This window comes from Eufriesea mexicana, unplaced genomic scaffold (genome assembly GCF_001483705.2).
Source record: "Eufriesea mexicana isolate 0111107269 unplaced genomic scaffold, ASM148370v2 scaffold1767, whole genome shotgun sequence".
In the NCBI taxonomy this organism is placed as follows: Eukaryota; Metazoa; Arthropoda; class Insecta; order Hymenoptera; family Apidae; genus Eufriesea; species Eufriesea mexicana.
The window spans coordinates 370,673-383,169 of record NW_016909873.1 but is presented as its reverse complement, the minus strand read 5'-3'; the positions used below and the strand labels follow the sequence as shown (position 1 = coordinate 383,169).

At 49.0% G+C, this 12,497-nt stretch overlaps 2 protein-coding genes across 7 annotated transcripts; both read right to left on the bottom strand.

Annotated features, from left to right (window-relative positions):
* Positions 1–1,664: 1,664 nt before the first annotated feature.
* Positions 1,665–5,219, bottom strand: LOC108548772 (putative inorganic phosphate cotransporter). Of its 5 annotated transcripts, none has more exons than XM_017901878.1 (8): positions 4,686–5,219; positions 3,908–4,108; positions 3,517–3,821; positions 3,319–3,403; positions 2,894–3,111; positions 2,652–2,801; positions 2,433–2,565; positions 1,665–2,259 (listed from the first exon to the last, which is right to left on the bottom strand). In XM_017901878.1, the coding sequence occupies exons 1-8, from the start codon at positions 4,768–4,770 to the stop codon at positions 1,814–1,816; spliced, it is 1,623 nt and encodes a 540-aa protein (XP_017757367.1). In that variant the 5' UTR covers positions 4,771–5,219; the 3' UTR covers positions 1,665–1,813. The 5 variants fall into 5 exon arrangements, with proteins under 5 accessions (XP_017757367.1, XP_017757364.1, XP_017757363.1 ...); XM_017901875.1 differs by having other exon boundaries at positions 2,894–3,039; positions 3,517–3,762; positions 3,849–4,108; positions 4,686–5,218; XM_017901874.1 differs by having other exon boundaries at positions 3,517–3,762; positions 3,849–4,108; positions 4,686–5,217.
* Positions 5,220–5,674: 455 nt separating this feature from the next.
* Positions 5,675–12,434, bottom strand: f (espin protein forked). 2 transcript variants are annotated; one of them, XM_017901899.1, is made up of 11 exons: positions 11,813–12,434; positions 9,674–9,917; positions 9,237–9,450; positions 8,728–8,903; positions 8,580–8,652; positions 8,071–8,249; positions 7,344–7,587; positions 6,720–7,150; positions 6,481–6,656; positions 6,148–6,338; positions 5,675–6,058 (listed from the first exon to the last, which is right to left on the bottom strand). In XM_017901899.1, exons 1-11 carry the CDS (start codon positions 11,822–11,824, stop codon positions 5,773–5,775), a joined length of 2,226 nt encoding a protein of 741 aa, XP_017757388.1. In that variant the 5' UTR covers positions 11,825–12,434; the 3' UTR covers positions 5,675–5,772. The 2 variants fall into 2 exon arrangements, with proteins under 2 accessions (XP_017757388.1, XP_017757389.1); XM_017901900.1 differs by lacking the exon at positions 11,813–12,434 and adding an exon at positions 10,184–10,304.
* Positions 12,435–12,497: the final 63 nt, after the last annotated feature.

Below are 12,497 nucleotides of genomic sequence, written 5' to 3'. Positions count from 1 at the left end.
GACGCTGCAAGACTCTCCACGACGCTTCACGACGCTTCACGACGCTTCAGTTCGATGGTGAACGAAGGAATTTGAAACGCGACGGCTACTGCGTTTTCGTTTGCAATGTGTTGCTACGGAGATAGGTCCAAATGTTTTCGATTATCGAGCAGAGCGGCAAGATAACCGCGGATTATCATATGCGTGCATGTTGACAAAGGAAGTTTAGCTTATAAAGCTGATTAAACCTTAGTTAATCACAACGGAACAGGAAAGTATGCGACGAAGGAAGGCGGTGTCCTGATCGACGACCAATCGATTCGCGTGTTTTCCTGGTAAACGATTTGTCGGGCGGGCGGTCCCGCGCGGCAAACTTTACCGCGGCTCTACCTTCGCTGCTCTTCTGATTCCTTGTGCTTTCTGACATAGCGATTGAATTCGGTACTGCAGTCCGCGGATGCTTCGCATTCTATGTCCTTAACTGGCTGATCGTTGTTGTACAGACTCTGTCTTGTGTTTCCTTTTTACCATTCATGATCATTGGTCTCGGCCACAGATTGCCTTACGTACTATCTTATATATATACACCTATGTAATATTGCGTCATATCTATCCGTTTGGTGTTTCGAATATTCCTTCGTTTCGTTGATAATTGGCATATTTAGAAATTCCAACGTTCCAACAGCGGCCAATCGCTCGCATTGGTTCACGACACTCGGAAAGATTTCGACGATATGTATTTCTATTCGTCGAACACGCGTGCGAAATCGTTTCGAAAAAATGTCGATCGAGATTTTTAAAGAGCTTTCCTGTAATTGCAAACGCGCGAAGGGGAAAGGATTGCTTAAATATAAATCTATAGTAACTCTCGAGATGCGTATACGAGGTCGTATTGCGAAAAGGTATATACACGATCAACAGGTTAAGTAAGCAAGGAAGAATGAAAGAGAAGGCGAGAGTAACTCTTCGATTGACTGTGTTCCTGGTATATCGGCAGAGCGCCGCAGCGCCACGCGTCACGGCGAGCATCACCGCAACGCGCGGCGCCTCTACGCCGGACATCGCGACGCGGATGCGCCGTCTTGTCGCCTTGTCACAGAGCCGCGCCACGCTGCTGTTTCGTGTTGCCCCGACACAACTGTGCCTCCTTTGCCCTTCGACACCCCGCCGCCGACCGACCGAACGTTCTTCAATTATTCCCACGTTACTCTATGTCGCCCCGTGCCATTTTGTTCTCATTCTCTATAGTATCGTTCTATATAGTAATCTTTCTCTATATATAATTTGCGGTTTCTGCAATCGCAATTCGTTTTCGTTCCAACGCTTTGCTGTATCGAATGCGCAATCGAATTCGGGAGAACGAATAGAGAAACGAACGATCAACGGAAAGGTTGAACCGAACCGTGTCGAGGGACTGGTTAAACGAACGGTAGAGAATTACGCGATTGTTTCGAATATGTATAACGCTCGAAGATGGTAAAAAATTTGAGATTGATCTATGTACCGATTCTTGATAATCTATCTGTCATACCTACTGAAGATAACCGAAATTTCGTAATAGCATCCAATATAAAATAGAACGATCACGCTTTCGAAATATCAGGCGTGGACATGTATTTTACAGGACTCGAAACAACGAATTTGATAGGTATCGAGTGATAAGTATTAAAAGATATAAACGGTGATACATTTTCTTACTGTTTTATCCGCACAAACAGACCATATCTTACAACGAACTAACATTTTCGTCGAAATCGTAGTGTAATTTTTGGCTTTTTTTTCGGTTATTTAACGGCTTGATTTTTCGATCGATGAATCTAAAACGATCGCTTTGTTAAGGAACTGCTTTGTCTTTCAGCTGTACGAGTTCTTCCGGATCGGTTTCATTGCTTACATTTGCTTTATTTTCTTCTGGACTTTGTTTAGGATTGTTCCATTTTTGTAATTGACCGTTACCAAAGATTAAGAAAATAAGCGCGCCAAAGCAATAAATCGTCGCTAATATCCAAAACATGATTCTCCATCGAGCATAGGTTTGATGTTTGTACGTTATCATGCCGACCATGTAGTTGCTTACGAATCCCCCTAGAGAACCGAGCGTGTTCATTATACCAAAGATAGTGCCTGAAAAATTGGGTGCGATGTCCAAACAGTTTCCTAGGTAGCCAGCCGTTACTGCACCGTTGATTGTCAAAGCAATCGTGAAAATCACCACTGACGTTGCGCGATCGCATCCATAATTTGCTTGTACGACCATTAACAGCCCCGGACTTAACATTGCTATGCATAGAGAGTAAGATGGTTAGAGGGGAAGAGAGAAAGAAGAGAGGAAAGAGAGAGAGAGAGAGAGAGAGAGAGAGAAACAGAGAAATTAAGAAAAAAAAAAAATGAAACGCAAAAGAACAAGATGAAACGAATATCATTAAATTGATTATCCTTTGTTTGTTACTTACCAAGAGCAGTAAACAGTTTTCGAATAGTCGTTATCGACAGTTTCTTCGTTTTGAATAAATAATCAGCCACGGTAGATGTTGTTACGGCAAAGACGTATTTACCGACATATGGTAAAGAAGATAGCATTCCATTCTACGAGGAAGCAAGAAACACCATTGAGTTAATACAGAGCGATATCGAAAAGAACTGTCGTTTTGAAGCAAAGAGTGAATGCAGACTTCTTTGATATTGAAGTTTAAGATGTACTTCATGTAGGTTGGCAATTGATTGACAGCGGTAAAATAACCGAATACATTGCATCCATGAGCAAATACGATAGCCCAAACGCAAGGCGAAAGGAAAATGTTTTTCCATGGTACGGGTAGCCGCTGCGAACGAGAAAGCAAACGAATAATTCTTGTATCGAATTACATACAATTGTTATATCAATCGTAATGCGATTGTAACGTTTCGATAGCACCTTTGTCGTAGAGGTAGTGCCAATCGAATCCTCAATATATCGGCGTTCTTCGATAGTGATTCTCGGATGTTGTGCAGGAGAGTCGAATATGAAGAAAAACCAAGCTGAACTCCATACAAGTCCAATCGTTCCGGTTACATAAAACACTGATTCCCAACCGATGTAAGCGATGAGAAATCCGGAAAGCGGCAATGTTATCGCAGCTCCGAGCGACGAGGCTGGAACGGAACGAAACGGAACGAAACGGGACGGAACAGAACGGAACGGAACGGAACGGAACGGAACGGAACGGAACGGAACGGAACGGAACGGAACGAGAAGAAATAGAACGGAACGAGAAGAAATGGAACACAACGGAACGTTAAAAGGTTTCTTCCTTTTTCACCTGTTACACTCGTAGATTGCGTGTATTCGAACTTATTTACCCATCATATTGGAGACAAATTTGCTGCGTTCCGTCGGTGGTATCCACCGGACAGTCATCGGCTGCATGGCAGGCCAAGTAGCTCCCTGCGTGTATGCGCCGAACGAACGTAAATCGGTAAGAAAGTACCTCTCGACGGATGCGAAGAATAAGAGAACTCGAATTGGTAAAATTTGTTTAAATTTTAACGAATACCCACCAGCATAAATCCAAGTATCGCTCGTAAGGCGACAACCGTGATATAGCTATAGTCCGCGGCCAATGGCGTTAACAATGTAACGATGCTAGATACTAGCATGCTATATCCAAAGACTCTTTTAGGTCCGATTATCTCGGCTAATCGTCCGCCTGGCAATTCGGTGCATATGTAGCCCCAAAAGAAGCTTCCCAATACGAGATTGACTTGGTACTCGTTCCACGAATACCTGGACTGATTCATTTCCTCCTGGGAAGCAGAGCGGAAACGTTTGATCCTTTCCAACGATTGGAAAAAGCGATCGAGCTCTGGAAAGATAAATTTTACTAACGTACGTGTCGAGGCGGATAGGGGATAGAAGAGGTTGCTGAATCGGAGGTGAGCGTCGTTGAACCATTATCGAACGAGGTAACGTTTATCGTAATCGTACTGTCGAAGCAATCGCTCGATTTATCATGGTCACTCGAGTGCAAAGTGTCGTTGCTTGGAATCACCATCGACACGATGGCGATCGTTATGTTCACGCGTAGCATATAGTTTAGCATGAAGCCAATGATGACCATTATGTTTAACACTTGTCTACATGTCAGCCAGCCTGAAAGTACGAGAAGCAAGAGCTGTGAACGGCGATTGGAGTGCGTGTGCGAGAGAAGGCAGCGTGTCGGACACCCTCGGATTGGAATTTGTGAATCTCGGGTAGACCGTTTTCAACTAGTTGCGTGGTTCAACGTTTAGGCCCGTTAGATTAAGATTAACTAACGGGAATTACCTCGCGATACTTGAGTATGCTCTTGATCCGATTGAAGTGTGGAGAACGTGGAAACGAATTAATCATGCGAATGGAGAAGTAATTCGCGTGGTTTCATACTCGCGATTTGCATACCAGTTCGTTCGAAGCGGCACGACAATGCGTTTGAAAATCGTCAGCGACCTTCACCCAGAACTTCGTCGTTGCTTCCGGCTGCTATTTATACTTGGCTGGCATGTTACTCGGCCGGACCTGCCTTTATAATTCTCGTTCATGTAACCGTGATTCGCCACGATTTTACTTGGCAAGTTGGAGATTCGATTCGACGCATTAATCATGCATGCACTTAAACATCTCGATCGCTCTATAGATCGTCGCGCGAATCATGGAGCATCCGTTTTTAATAAACGTAAGGATCGCTTACCCAGTACGTTCCGATTCGAGGCCATCCCTGACGCGTTAGAAGTGGCTGGCCGCTGATTGGCACAAGAATTTACGGTGCTGCCCATTCGCTGGACATGTGTGAGTAAAGGCTAGGTTGTAGTTAGGAATGGGTTGGGATAGATGGATCGGTAATTTTCGCGACGTGTCAAAAGCAGCCGCTCTCGTTCGGCAACATTCCGAGGAATATCGATACGATCGATCGGAGGGAAGGAGCGTGACGCGGATGAAACGATTTGGGCGGGAAACGGAGTGACAGGAGAAGGAGAATCAAAACTAACGGCGTTCGGATAAATACTCGAAGCGAGAACACGACGTAGGAGTATCGATGCTGGCAATTGCCAGCAAAACTCTGCCGAGCTGTGCCGAACTACTCGTGGTGGTCCCCCAGCGTGCCAGCGATGACGTTACGAAAACGGAAATTGCTCCAACGGATCTATTCGTTAGCTTCTATCAATACTCGTGTTGGTATTTATTCGCAACCGTAGACATAGCAGTCGCGCTGCTGCTACTGCTACCATACGAGTTGCTTCCGCTACTACGATCGTACTGCTCAACGTTTGGTCACTGTTGTCGCGAATATACATCGATATCCACACCTACGACAACGCAATGTCGTCCCCGCTATCTCCATTGCGAGTCACGTGTCGCTGGTTTGAAACTCGGCAGAATAAGCAAAGCAATTGGAAAATTAGTACGTAACGAGTAGTCGACTATTAATCTATGCGTCTATGCGTCTACTCGTCTACTCGACTATATTTGCCTGTTGCTTTCCTTGCGCGAGTATCATCACCGTCCAAGTTCCTTTCGACTTGGAATGGCATTGATTTTCGATTACCGAAAATGAACCATCGTCCTATCCGAAAAGGAAGCACGGGTCAGATCGATTCAATCTCGATACGATGTATACGAAAGGAAATTTCTAAAGGACGCGAAAGAGTAAGCGAAGTTATTGGAACGACGTTTCAGGGGATTCCTCGATATAAATTTTACTCGATTCTATGTACAAATATGGGATCAGCGTTGGACCATCGGTGGTGTGAATCGATGAACGGAAGAAACTCGATCGATTAATCCAAGATGTTGAGTTTGCTGTTGGTTTTCCTGAGCTGTGCCCGCCATGGGATAATCTGAGCGTCGTCGTTCATGTGGTTTGCTTGCGTTCCGTGCAATTCGTGTGTCCCGAGTGTCCCGAGTGTCCCGTACGATCCGTGATTCGTAGCGATCGCTTCGCCCTTTTTCTCCTCCGTTTCTAATTTCTCTTCGTGTCGATGGGTGCGCGAAGGTGAAACGTCTCGCCTCGGTGACAGCGTCGCGTCCACCTTGACCACTGGTACCGCCTGCGCTTGGTTCAGTCTATCAAAACGGAAATGAACGAGTTCGACTTTACTATTGTTACTACTGCTATAGAGATTGGAATAATGGGGAAGAAGCAAACGGCAAACCTTTTTTCCTCGTTGTCCTTTTTCGCGAGCAGCTGCCTCTTCCATGCAGGAATCGCCTTCTGTCGTCTCTCTTCGTTCTCCTTGGCGATTTGTTCCTCTAGTTCCTTCTTTGCTCGTTCGGCAGCCTTTCGAGCTAACATTTGTCGTTTCCATATCGGTATCACGTTTCCGGAACTGTCTTTCTCTGGAATCTTTCGAGAATCGGTGAGATATCGGATAAATCAATGACAAATCGATAGAGGAATTTGTGGCGAATTAAAGGATAAATCGATAAAGAGAAAAATGTAGTATAGTATAGGGAGAAGGTTCAGATCTACGAAACTTACAGCTTACCTGATCTACGAAATTCGAAACGTTGAACGCCTTGTTAATCTCCGACATGAGATTTTGCTCCTGCGTCTTTTCCACTTGGGCCATCTCCACCTTTAGTTTCTTGATCCCGGGGATGTCCTTGGTCCTCTTCAATTCCGCGATCAAATCGGTTTTTTGAACGAAGAACGACTCTGAAACTGATGACGATCGACCATGGAATAATTATCCGCTAGGAAATTTCGATTTCGCTGGATACCAACCGTTAGTCATAGACACGCTGCGCGGTGGAGGGGCGGAGAAGGTTTTCGTCGCGTTCATTTTCGCGGTGGTTCTTCGCAGTTGGATACTAGTCAGATCCTGAATGCTGATGGTAGCGAGTGGCTGTGGGGTTTTCGGGGATTCGGGATCGATGGTCGCGACCGTACCGGAGTCCTCGTCGGCTCGTCGCAACTTTTGAAGCGGAGACAACGGTGGTGGCGGAGGCCTCGCGGCCGATTCCTTTCCCACCTCCGCCACCTCGTTCTCCTCCTCTTCCTCTTCCTCTTCCACCTCGCCTTCTCGTCCTCTCCGCTGCCCCTCGGCGACGGCCACCGCCAGTTCCTCCTCCTCTTGATCCTCTGCCCCTTCCGGTCTGACGCACCCTTCTCTTCGATCGCTACTCCTGCTCTGTATATCCAAGTTGTCCACCGACCTGCGAACGCGTTTAATTCGATAGTCGGATCGATCGACCGTTCGATCGGACGTTACGGTCGATCGGACGGTCGATTGGACGGTCGATCGACGAACGCGAGACGTTCGATCAAAAAGTTTAAGCGGAACGATCCCGACGAAACCAGCCTCGAACGATCTCGATGCCGATCCCCGATCCTACCGATTCTACTGACCTTGCTTTCAACAGGATGCTCTTGGACGAAAGCTTGCAGATACTCTTCAGATACTCGGACGGCTTGAGCAGAGTGTTGGAGTCCGCGTTCGCGAACTTGGGCGGTATGAACGGCAGCACCATATGTTTATTGACCAGATGAGACGTTTGACTCGTCTTAATTTCCTCGGTGTCCGCCGTTGGACTGGCAGGAGGTACTTCCGGCTGCTGATGCTCGCCGCAGGATACGTCGGACTTGTTGATCGCTGTTCCGAAACAGAAACGAGGTAGGGGGAACGCGAATCGTAGTACGCGACGGACAAGTGAAATCTAGGTAAGTGTATTATATGCCCGATGAGCGCCATGGTCTAGTAAGTGGCCGTCTTTGCGATTCACCGAGGCTTTAATTATTATTATCATTATCATTAAGGTTCGTTCAGCGACGCATACTCGTTTAAAATATGTATTTTAAATCGGTCGATCGTTCGACTCGATTAAATCTGCCTCCCTTTTTTTATTTTTACTCCGCCTCCTTTCCCCTCGATTTTTCTCCCTACTCCTGTCACTTCCGTTCTTCCTCTTCCTCTTTCTCTTCCTCTTCCTCATCGTCGTCTCTCTCCCCCCATCTACACCCCTTGCAAGCGATATGGAAAGATCGTACGGAAGAAATGGAGGGTCGAAGAGACGGAGGTTATTCCGGCGGACGCGATTTCGGGTATGATAGCTATCGAAATGGATAATACGCTTACCCGAAGACGAAACGGGTCCGTTTTCCATTCTGCCATTTCGGTTCGTCTCTCCGGAGATGTCTCTCTTCTCATCCTTGGTTACGGGTTCCGCGATTTGCTTGGCGTTCACCACGAGCACCACGATATCCTCCTTGTCCGGTAGTGGAGGCGGTGGTGGTGGAGGCGGTGGCTTGGCAAAGCTGAGAACGATACGCGATGGGGGGGAAGGAAGGAAGGGGACGATAGGCGAATACCGTAAGTTAAATTTTTCGTATGGTTCGCGGCGCGCCGTCGTTAAGTCGACCGATTCTAATTATCGGGGAAGATTTCGCGAGATTCGATAGGTTCGTTTTGCTACGGATGCGTCTCGTAGCGATAAATGGCGATAAATGGCGATAAATGGCGATAAATGGCGATAAATGGCGATAAATGGCGATAAATGGCGATAAATGGCGATAATCGGTTGGCTTTTGTTCGATTTTTCGTCTGGTTAGGTTAGGTTAGGTGGCTTTATCGCTCGGCCTACTTACCTGGCTCCGCCGGTGGCCGGTTTGATCTCCTTTTCGCTTTCTACTTGCGACGAACTGGTCGAGTTCCTTTTCTCTGAAAAGCGTAGGTACGCAGTCAGCGATAGATATTTAGCGAGACGCGGCATCGACACGCGCCGATTCGACGTACCGTGCGACGATTCGACGGAGAGTTTTCCATTTTTTCCGATTCGTTCGTTGCTGCTGTTCCGCGACAGCGACGGTGTCGACGCGCTCGACGAGAAGCAAGGAATCTCGCTGCTGATGTTCGACGACTCGCTGGCGCTACTCGATCTGCTATATCTACGATCGATCTTTCGGGAACGGCTGAAACCGATTCGACGTTGGTGAATCGCGATCGATCGGTGGTTGATCGGGACCGTTGGACGTCGTGTGGCCACGTCGCTGCTACCTCGTGGCGATCGCGCGATAAGCGGTCAGTTCGCGGACCGATGTGTTCCGGAGAAAAATATCGAGGTCGTTCTCCGGCGTGAAACGGCTGACCGAGCGTTAACGGAAACAGCAATACGTTTCGAAAACGTTAAAAAGGAACGTTACGAAATGGACGGACGTTATGACCGCGTATCGTCGCGATGCGACGTCTCTAGCGAGCGGTACGAACGAGGATAAGCGAAGCGGCTAGCATGGCGTATGCCGTACCTACGATCGGACGCGTTGTCAGGCATCTTCTTTTGTTGGGTTGCGACCACGTCACCGGTTTCGGAATCCTGCCGTAAGCAGATTTGTTCGTACGCGTGTTCGGATGGCTCGCGAACCATTTCGGATTGTTCGCGATTGATCGATTTGGCCGTGTAACCGTTTCTGCTGGACGGTCGGTCGAGAACGCCATTGTTGAAGTGCACGTCCACTTTCACTGGAACCGAGAGAACAACAGAGAAACGTTTCGCGTTGACGTGGATAACAAAGACGACGACGACGACGACGACATCGTGGTCGTGTTGGATCATTTCGAACCTGTACACTTCAGTCCCGCCGCTCACTGGAAACGAACGGCACACGCGCGAGCGCGAGCAACTCGAGCGAGCTCGAGCAAAGGCGAGCGAGAACGCGAGATATCTGGGACTCGCGCCACTTACCAGTCAGAGTCTCGTCCTTCTTCTCCAAGTGTCGATGCTTGTCCGTGTCGGCGAAAAGACGCGTGATTCTGGTGTAGACGAGATCGTGAGGGCTGTGAAGATAGAAGGATTCCGTGTCCTTTGGCTTGACGGGCTCGCCGATGTACGCGCTCATAGGATTTATGTAGATTCCATCGCGAGGTCGCGAACCAGGTGGATGAAGGAAAAACGGCTCTTGAAACATACCGCAGCCGCGTAACGAACACTGAAAGCATCACCACCGTCGTTCCCATTATCGGACGCTGCCGTCTCGCATACCTCTCGTACTCTCTTCCGGAAGAGTGATTCGTGCTAGTTCGAGCCGAGCCGAGTCGAGCCGAACCGAGCCAAGCCGAGCCGAGTCACACAGCTGTAGCTCTCGTTCGTTCTTCCAAATCCGATCGATCGCGCGCGATCCACGCGACCGATCCGATTCCTCGAGTCTTACCGCTATTCCTCACCACCGATTACCATATAGCATGCGCTACTAGCCTTGTCCACGGAACTCGCCGTGCAGCTGCAAGTCGTCGTGTCGCTCATGTTCTCCGAATATTCTGAACCGGATCGATCCCTGGCCATTCCGCCGGTGACATCGGTACACTGGGTCCCGTTCCGCTCCTACGGAACACTCTTTGATTTCCACTTTGCGTCTCGATCTCTTCTCTACGTTTCCGCGTTATCCTCGACACGCGACCACGCTCGATCGATAGCCGATGGAACGCAACCACGCGGATAGCTTTCGTGCATGGGCGCGAAAAACCAACGAGCTTGCGGATCGAACGCTGCGAATGACCGCGCGCCAACAGGTTTCATACGCTGCAACTTTCTAAGCGGAAGAAAGAATTCAAACGACGCGATCGCCGCTACGATCGCCGCTACGATCGCCGCTACGATCGCCGCTACGATCGTTACCACGGTTCAGATAAACGGTGTTCGATAAAACGGCGAATGTAATCGCGGTTGCGCGAGGGTTACGGTTATGCGCGATTGCGGCCGTTGGCGCGTGTTACGCGCCTTTTCGTAAGCCGCCAGCTAACTCGCATTCATCGATGCCTAACGATTATCGAGATCTTTTGGCATTCCCGAAACGTTTCTGCAAAGGTGAAAGACTATCCGAATTATCGAATTCGTATCGCGAGAGCGAATTTCCATCGCGTCGACGCTTCGAGATATATCACGATAAAGCAACGCGAGCAACGAATGCGATGAAAGATAGGAGGCAAAAACAGCTCGGTCGCTTCCACGTGCCGCGCCGTTCTCTTTCGTTCGGTGACCACGGCGTACGCGGAGAAAACGTATTTCGATTCTCGAACCGATACGCCCGAGTTACCCTTTTCCAGCCAACGTTGTGACTTTCGCGCTGTTACAGATACCGGATCGAGGGTAAGGAATCGCTCCAACGATCGCGATATCGTAACGATCGAGACGCGCCGCGTCCGCGGCAACCATTCCTTTTCTTCCATCCGAGATTTTCCTATATCGGCCCTCGTTCCGTCGCGTTCGCCACGGAAACGCGACATGCTGGCTGCATAACCGGGTGAAGGACATCGGACGATGCACGATGAACGATGGTGGATACGGAGTAACTCGCGCGTTCTCCGAGATATCGCATCTTGGTATCCTTTTCCAATCGATTCGATCGAATTCGAAGGGAACGGCAATGACCGACGACCCAAGTATCGTCGTCCGAAATCGTACTTTCGATGGCCCGTGTGGAGCAAACGACCCATATGGAAGGCAAAGGTGAGAACAATTACCGATCGCGCGAAAAACCTTCGAACCACGAGGTGTGGCGAGAATCGATTTTCGTTTCGCGATCCAACGATCGAGGGATGTCCGTTTGTCCATTACGAAGTTCGGAATGCTTGGAATCGGCGAATGTAATCGCGGAGTCTCTCGATGGCATCGCTCGCTCTTAAATAACCTTTTGCGCGTTTGCCTTTCACGACGCAATTTTCCACGCTTCCGACTGCCGCTTGTCAGGATCGAGAAGCGTCGTTATCGATTCGCAGCCGAGGGTGGAGTTTTGTGTGTGTGTGTGTGCGCGCGTGTGCTTGGGGGGGATCGGTAAAAGAGTTCGGTTGGACTCGATCGGGCTCGACCTTGTTACGATTCACTTACGTGTACACCCATGCAAAATCGGGACGGCGATCGTTGCTCGTGCCGCGGCAAGAGATCTCGACGCGATCTCCAAGAGATCGTTGCCCGGAAGGGGGATTCGATTTATTCGATGACACTCTCGATTCGAAGCATTCGCGACGTCGAGAAGCTGCGTCGCGAATCACGCTCGGTATCCTCCCGTCCACCAACGATAGTTGGAACGCGGTGATTTCGAACGCTACGCGCACTACTCGACCGAGCGGTCGCGACGGATCGAGCGTAAACCGAGACGAAACTGGCGAACCACGTTGCTCGATCTAACGCTCCACTCGTCCACTGCTTTATATACGCATATTTCGGATAGTCGAATAGAATTTTTTTTTTTCCCTAACCGAAAGCGAGAACTCGAGAGACCGGTCGGACGACAAACTCGATCCGTGCGCGGTAAGCGGTAGACCGAGACTCACTCGAGTCAAGCCCACCTGTTTCGAACCAGAGCCGGCCAACTGATCGCGCGCTACCTGTCGGAGTAGGGGTACGTGCCTTCTTGGCTACCTAGTTACTACCGATCTTCGAATCGAGTTGCTCTCTGCCGTTCTATGCCACGTCTCGCGTCCCGTCGCCGCCAGCAGCTCCACTTCTCCTCCTCTTCCTTCTTCTTTCCTTTTACCTCGTTTCACTCTCTCTCTCTCTCTCTCTCTCTCTC

Coding starts and splice junctions, on each gene's coding strand:
- LOC108548772 (XM_017901878.1), bottom strand. CDS start 4,770: ATGGGCAGCACCGTAAATTCTTGTGCCAATCAGCGGCCAGCCACTTCT. Junction 3,822..3,907: donor CGTTACCTCGTTCGATAATG/GTTCAACGACGC, acceptor TTATCTTTCCAG/AGCTCGATCGCTTTTTCCAA. Junction 2,260..2,432: donor AAAACTGTTTACTGCTCTTG/GTAAGTAACAAA, acceptor CTCTATGCATAG/CAATGTTAAGTCCGGGGCTG.
- f (XM_017901900.1), bottom strand. CDS start 10,270: ATGGCCAGGGATCGATCCGGTTCAGAATATTCGGAGAACATGAGCGAC. Junction 8,904..9,236: donor GACAACGCGTCCGATCGTAG/GTACGGCATACG, acceptor AATCGGTTTCAG/CCGTTCCCGAAAGATCGATC. Junction 6,657..6,719: donor CAGCGTGTCTATGACTAACG/GTTGGTATCCAG, acceptor GATCGTCATCAG/TTTCAGAGTCGTTCTTCGTT.